A 7,148-nucleotide genomic window follows, 5' to 3' on the forward strand; every position below is an offset into this window, starting at 1 on the left:
TTGGGCTAAGGAAAAGAAGCACTGGACAGTTGCACAGTGGTCCAAAGTCCTCTTTTCAGACGAAAGCAAGTTTTGTATTTCATTTGGAAGTCAAGGCGCCAGAGTCTGGAGAAAGGCTGGAGAGGAGCAAAATCCAAGTTGCTTGAAATCCAGTGTGAAGTTCCCACAGTCAGCGATGGTTTGGGGAGCCATGCCAAGTTGCTTGAAATCCAGTGTGAAGTTCCCACAGTCAGCGATGGTTTGGGGAGCCATGTCAGCTGCTGGTGTTGGTCCACTGTGTTTCATCAAGCCCAGAGTAAATGCAGCTGTGTACCAAGAGATTTTAGAGCACTACATGCTTCCGTCTGCTGAAAAGCTCTATGGAGATGAGGAATTCATTTTCCAGCATTCTGGCACCTGCCCACAGTGCCAAAACCACCAGTAACTGGTGTACTGACCATGGCATTACTGTCCTCGATTGGCCTGCAAATTCCCCTGACCTGAACCCCATAGAGAATATGTGGGGTATTGTGAAGAAGAAGCTGAAAGACACCAGACCCAACAATGCTAATGAGCTAAAGGCCGCTATTGAAGCATCCTGGGCATCCATAACACCTCAGCAATGCCACAGGCTGATTGCCTCCATGCCACGCCGCATTGATGCAGTAATCCGTGCAAAAGGATTCCCAACCAAGTACTGAGTGCATTAATGGACATTTTCAAATGTTTGATTGTGTTTTGCTGTTATAAATCTTTTTTTTTTACTTGGTCTGAGGAACTATTCTAATTTTTTGAGATAGGATTTTTGAGTTTTCTTAAGCTGTATGCCATAATCAGCAATATTAAAATAATAAAAGGCTTGCAATATTTCAGTTGATTTGTAATGAATCCAGAATGTATGACATTTTTGTTTTTTTAAATTGCATTACAGAAAATAAAGAACTTTATCACAATATTCTAATTTTCTGAGACAGTCCTGTATACTGGCTGTTTGCTTTTAGGTCTCTCTTGCTGCAAAGCTCAATGAATGGAGATAAATCCCTCATCATCATTCGTGCTTTGTACAGAAAGAATGAGGGGTTTTCATTATTTTTAACTCTAGGCTAAAAATACAGCCTCACTCATATCTGTGATCATCTTACCTTTGTTCGGGACAAACTTGAGCGAGGTACTGAATATTCAAAATCGTGACACTCCCTCCTCCGGGCCGTCATTTACAAACTCATGACCCAGCCCGTTGCCACACTTGCCACACAGAACCTATGAGATAAAACACACATGTTGACATTTAGACAACTGGATTAAATATTTTGGGGTATTTCATTGGGTATGTTTAAGCATGCATTATAACAATATCAGCTGGTCTGCTTTTGTTATGGATGGAACTGATCTATTAGACACTACTGTCTATCAGATTGTAATGATTGTAACAATTGTATGTATTACTTCATGAATTTTACTTAACAGACTGTACGTGGTTTGTCATGCTTTGCTTTCTGTTATTTTGTCCATGTATGTCTGTAAAACGTTGCTTTTGTCGGGACCCCCAAGAAAACGAAATGGTGCATCTCAAGGGGTTTATCCTAATAACTATATACGTCGATATAGTTGATCTGTGTGCAGAGTGCAGTAAGACAGAGCGGGTGGAGGAGACTCACCTTGAAGGCAGTGAGGCTCTCCATCATCCTGGTGACGCTGTCCTCTCGGATGGTGTCGGTGAACGCTGGCCACGGAGACGAGTGGGCGAACTTTGATCGACTGGAGAACAGCGGGTGGTTACACTGGGAGCACACATACATCCCTGCAGGAACAGATTCTTATTAAAAGATATTGTTTCATTTTCTACCTAAAACACTTACTCATTTAATCTGTGTGCCTGACTGGGGACATGTGTAGCATATGAAGAATTTGTGTTAAAGCATAAGACCATTCATTTTATTATATCAGGCTTTTAATTTATAGCCCTGGCTTAAAAATTGTAGTTATAATTATGAAATGTTTCCTTGTGTATACAGAAAATAAACATTAAGTAAACAAACGTTCATATGGAGGTTTGTGATCAAAACTAAAGATGCTTAAAAAATATATCTCTGTGAAAGTGGAAAACAAGGATTTATCACTATTTATTTGAAAACGTACATGCAAGTTATATTAATGCTTTGTTTAAACCACAATAATCAATAGCAGCTGCTGTGTTATTATAACTAGTAGTAGAAGTAGTAGTAGCAGATCATAGTAGAAACTGCAGATACATATTTCAAATAATAATGAATAAATATCCCCAATTGTTGACACACTTCCAATCCACTCAACACTCTGACATTACACAATAATCCAATTGTATTTTTCCATCAAAATGAGTTAATTTGAAACCAAAAATAGGCTAAGTATGAGCCCTGAATGTCAGTGTTATCCTGTATAATCCAGACTGAAGGAGGTTACATCACATCACTGTTACAGCCTGCTCACCTGGTTTGAAATGATCCTTGTAGACCTCACCTCCGAAAAATTTGCAGAAAGACATGCTGTGTGTATGTGTGGGTGTGTAATTGTGTGTGCACGGATCAGCATAAAGCGAAATAAATATCAGTTTAGTATTTCTTCCAGCCTCAGTGACAGACGACCGGAAGCTCTCCCGTGTTTCTTCCTCTCGTGTGAAGAAGACAGATCCCGGCTGCAGATTTAACGAGAGCTCCGCCCCTGCAGTTCCCTCCACCACCACCAGGGGGCGATGTTGAGCTGCAGGTGGAGGTGTTGCATTGAACTGCATGGAGGCATTTCACCGTCTCTAAGCCATGGATGTATAATAAGAGCTCTAAGCACACTGATAGGTGAGTGCCATAGACTGTATTATGGTGAGTGTACCCTGAAACAGATTTACTATGGCTGAATTACCTCAGTCACTGAAGCAACAGAGAAGTTGAACAAAACAAATCAAAAAGAGTGTGGAAAATATAAAGAAATGTTGAAGAATTACTAAATTACGGATGGATTACTGAAATGAGTCCACGGTCCAGACCATATGTATAAAAGTAAATATTTGTTGTCACATTTGTAGAAAAATCTTTATAACTTTTCGACATCAACCATAATCTAATCTCTAAAAATGTGTACTTGCTTTTTGACACACCATTTTGTAACCAAAACAACAGTAGACATAGATAGATCACAAAGAAGAAAAAATAGCGAGGCATCATCCGAGGCCACATTTTGAACTATTAAATATTCTTAAATCTCAATCCGAGTAGACATTGCTTACATTTTAGGGTTGATTATATTCAAATCAACATCACTTTTTCTCATTATCATGTAACTTTAAACAAAATGTTTTTTCAGAATATGAACCGTTTGATCTGTAACAAAGAAAGCAGCAGACTCAGAAAGACAGCCTAGCAAAAACTGTGAGTTTATTAGTTAACAGTTCATGAAACCGAGCAAAATCACGGTCTGGCAGGTATTAACATGACACTTGTGGCTTCATTTTATAGATAAAACACAGACTTCCATCATAAAAATAAACATCATTTTCTAGGTAGAAAGGGTGAAAGATCTCTGAGGTGATATTTTTGTCCATTTCAGGTGAGTCTCCTTCATTCATACTTGCAGTAGTGCTTCATGGCCTCTGGCAGCTCCAGCCAGTCGATGGCCATCCGGTGGACGATGTGCTTCTGGATGGCCTTTCTGCACAACGTCTGCAACGATGAGACTGAAGCAACCGAGAGAGAAACAAAAAAACACGAAAAGACAGTGGATTAGCAGAATACAAGTAAAGAAGAATGAAGAATTTAAGCATGGATTCATTACTGAAATGGGTGAGAGTCAAATAAAACAACCACAACGAGACGCAAAACCAACACAAAAACGACCAACAAAATGGTGCAAAACTCCTACAAACTGACAGTTAACAAAAAATTAAGACACAAAGCAAGAAGAGAAAGGGAACAATTAAAATGACCATATACAAAGCAACTAGAAAGAGACTCCAAACGACTCCAAATAGATGCAGTGGAACTTCAAATGGACCCAAAGTGACGTCAAACAAACACAAAAAGGCCACAAAGAAATGCAAATTAACTAGAAAATGACACACAGTGATCACAATGAGACACAACTACAAAGAGATGTAAAGAAACTAAAGAGACACAAAAAGACTGCAAAGAGTCACACAGTGTCCAGGATGAGACACAAAGTGACTTAAAGGAGACCAGAGAGACTAACAATGATGCAAAAACACTTAAAATACATGCAGGGCATCTACAAAGACTATAAAAGAGAAGAAAGACAATCACATTGACATTTGAGATGCAACACAGCTTCAAAGAGACTCAAACCGACCACAATAAGTACAAAAAACATCCCTGATTCCTTTTTCTGTCTCTGAGACACATTACCATGTAAACCATGGTTCCACTGTGACACTCACATCCATACTCCACCTGGACGATTCGGACACACTTGGTAGCAGCGAACACGTCCACCACAGCGTGGAGCGGCTGGATGGTGGGGATCCCCTTAGCAGAAGCTCCCATGTCCTCCCCATTGATCACAACGTGCATATCAGCCAGGCCTGGTCCTCTCTGCGTGTACAGCACTCCTATCCGGCTGCGTCTGGCCGTGGGGGGCAGAGCGTTTGTCCTATACAAGTCGTCTAGAATGTGGCTGTAGCGTCCAGGCCTGCTCCGTCCCACCAGCTTGTCTCTGGGGATCCGAACATTGTCAATGTACAAGTGAGAGTCCGTGAAGAAGGTCTGTGGTTTCAGGTTGTGGTATCCTTCAGCTGCTTCTTCTCCAGGCTCTCCACGACCGAGCCTTTGACCTCCATCTACAGGATCTTCTACCACTTTGTTGTGGTTTCGAGTGATGGCGAACACCCAGCTGTCCCCCGAATCAGTCAGGTCTGGGATGGAGTATTCAGGCACCACGTCTAAGTTTCCAGGGTCTCTAGAAGTCAGGCCGACTCGTAGGTTGCCACACCAGCCCACCTCCTTTTCCTCGATCTCTATGAGAAAAATCTCCCCGGGCTTCAGAGGGTGTTTGCTGAAACACACTCCATTTGCAAAGCTCTCCACGCGAGTAGCCCGTGTTCCCGAGAGGTCCAGACTCACGTTCACACCGTGGATCGGGTGGAACTCCATGAACTGGTCGGGAATGGCCTCCATTGTTTTGTTGAATAGCTTCTAAAAAAAACACAACAAATGGAGACTTGCCAATCAAAAAGTCTTGTAGGGGTTTCGGACTAATGCCAGCCAACACATGGTCTTCATAGAAACACAACAATGTGCACACACACACACACACGATACAATCTGTGCTTATCTGTGGGCCACTCAGGGTAGCTTCTAGAGGGCTATTTTTGAACAGCTGCATGTCAACAGTTGCCAAGGTATGTGTGTGTTGAAGGGGGGTGGCCAGCACATGCCCACAGTCACTCACACCAGACATGCACAAAGACTGAGGTGAGTGGGATTATATAATAATAATAATAATAATAATAATAATAATAATAATAATAATTTGTATATAGCACTTTTCATAAACCAGGTGCAGCTCAAAGTAATAACAACATGTGTTACAATTCAAAGGGAAAGGAGGAGGTATAAGGTAATAAAAAGAAAATGCCATAAAATAAATAATGATCCCTCTGGGTAAAATAAAGGAATACTTAAGACAAAATGAATAAATACAATAAAATAAAAAGACCTATAAAATAAAATAAAAACTATTAAAAGAATAACAATAAAATATGAATAAATTATAATAATCATAAAGATTAAATTACCAATTTAAAAGAGGATGTCGCTATAAAACTATAAAATAACTAATATAAATAAAAACCTATAACATAAATGAATAATTAAAACAATAGAAAAATAAATAAATAATAAAAATTAAAGTAACAATTAAACAGGATGTCACTAGTAAAAAGCCAACCTAAAAATATATATAAAAATATTAATTAAACCCCCCCGGGTCCCGACGTTCATTCATTTCCACCATCCCCATGTCCTGAGGTAATGGCTGCGTAGTTTTCATAATACCATACGCCAGGGAGCACTACATATAGTCGTGCCACACAAATACAGTCTGGATTTCTTTCTTATGTAAAGCTGCAAGTAAAGTAATATCCCAGGATAGAGAGTGCAGTGCAGATGTATTATGATAATGGAGTTATAGCTCAAGAGTATGAGGAGGAATTATGATTTAAAAAGATAACCCTGAGCAGATATTTTTATACTGAAAAGGCTTCTGCACACTGACACTCATTGTTACTGTAGCTCATATTATTTCAGTCTAAAGGTGTTAATTACTTTTATCACGTCATATTAATTATACAGTATTCTAATGAAAAGCTACCCCATGCTTGTTATAGCCCTCATGTAACAATGAGAAGATTAAATAATTTGCTTTGTGAAGATAATGAATGCATGGTTTTGTTGCAGGATGTGGTACAGAGATCAAGATTTGGTGAGACAAAAGTGATACAAAAAAAAACATCAATTCCCTTACAAATGAAAAGGTTGTTTAGTGAGAAATAAAATACTTCCTACTCACTTTGTGCATTCAGTGGTTTTGCTGCTTACATTGTGCTTTATTTTTCTCATAATGGCCTGTGCTGCAGGACCTCTTTTCACCCTCTGTCTGAAACCAGAGCCCAGTCATTACATTACATTTGTTAGACGCTTTTATCCAACTCAACTTACATACTTTCAATAGACAATCCCCACAGGAGCAATTTCGGGTGAAGTGTCTTGCCCAGGGACACAACGACATGCTGACTGCAGTGGGACTCGAACTTGCTACACTACCCCCTGATTCCAAGTCCAGCACACTATCCACTGAGCCACAGCCTCCCGAACGGATTGGTTAGCTGGCCGGCTCTGTTGTGATTGGTCAACCGCTTAGAGATGTCCCGCCCCTTAGCCACGTTCAATGGGTTGGAGCGTTTTCTGCCTCAGTGTGTCACTCTGTCCAACATAATGCTTCCTCAAGCTGATATCAGTTCCAACATGATGAGCTTTATTTTCACATCTGTGGAGAGCCCAGGGAATCTGCATGTTTGCTGCTGACCTTGAATCTCTAAATTAGCCTTACAATTACCTTTATGTGTTAAGGTAACAGTATTAGTTTTTATTATTTTGCATGCAATATGAAGCAGAATTACATTTAAG

The 7,148-nt window shown here is 40.0% G+C and overlaps 2 protein-coding genes across 2 annotated transcripts; both read right to left on the reverse strand.

Moving 5' to 3' along the window:
• Positions 1-1,117: 1,117 nt before the first annotated feature.
• Positions 1,118-2,625, reverse strand: msrb1b (methionine sulfoxide reductase B1b). The gene is made up of 3 exons (XM_010777900.1): positions 2,449-2,625; positions 1,638-1,780; positions 1,118-1,239 (listed from the first exon to the last, which is right to left on the reverse strand). The coding sequence occupies exons 1-3, from the start codon at positions 2,501-2,503 to the stop codon at positions 1,159-1,161; spliced, it is 279 nt and encodes a 92-aa protein (XP_010776202.1). The 5' UTR covers positions 2,504-2,625; the 3' UTR covers positions 1,118-1,158.
• Positions 2,626-3,362: 737 nt separating this feature from the next.
• neurl2 (neuralized E3 ubiquitin protein ligase 2) lies at positions 3,363-5,320 on the reverse strand. Its single transcript, XM_010777902.1, has 2 exons — positions 4,403-5,320; positions 3,363-3,685 (listed from the first exon to the last, which is right to left on the reverse strand). The coding sequence occupies exons 1-2, from the start codon at positions 5,136-5,138 to the stop codon at positions 3,570-3,572; spliced, it is 852 nt and encodes a 283-aa protein (XP_010776204.1). The 5' UTR covers positions 5,139-5,320; the 3' UTR covers positions 3,363-3,569.
• Between the last annotated feature and the right edge of the window lie 1,828 nt (positions 5,321-7,148).

This window comes from Notothenia coriiceps, unplaced genomic scaffold (assembly GCF_000735185.1).
Source record: "Notothenia coriiceps isolate Sejong01 unplaced genomic scaffold, NC01 NC01_scaffold00018844, whole genome shotgun sequence".
NCBI classification, from domain to species: Eukaryota; Metazoa; Chordata; class Actinopteri; order Perciformes; family Nototheniidae; genus Notothenia; species Notothenia coriiceps.

What these genes read in the sequence shown, in the direction of transcription:
- neurl2 (XM_010777902.1), bottom strand. Translation starts at nt 5,138, where the DNA reads ATGGAGGCCATTCCCGACCAGTTCATGGAGTTCCACCCGATCCACGGT. An exon ending in CGTCCAGGTGGAGTATGGAT is followed by an intron (nt 3,686 to 4,402) that starts GTGAGTGTCACA and finishes CGGTTGCTTCAG; the next exon opens with TCTCATCGTTGCAGACGTTG.
- msrb1b (XM_010777900.1), bottom strand. Translation starts at nt 2,503, where the DNA reads ATGTCTTTCTGCAAATTTTTCGGAGGTGAGGTCTACAAGGATCATTTC. An exon ending in CAAGGATCATTTCAAACCAG is followed by an intron (nt 1,781 to 2,448) that starts GTGAGCAGGCTG and finishes CTGTTCCTGCAG; the next exon opens with GGATGTATGTGTGCTCCCAG. An exon ending in AGAGCCTCACTGCCTTCAAG is followed by an intron (nt 1,240 to 1,637) that starts GTGAGTCTCCTC and finishes TTTATCTCATAG; the next exon opens with GTTCTGTGTGGCAAGTGTGG.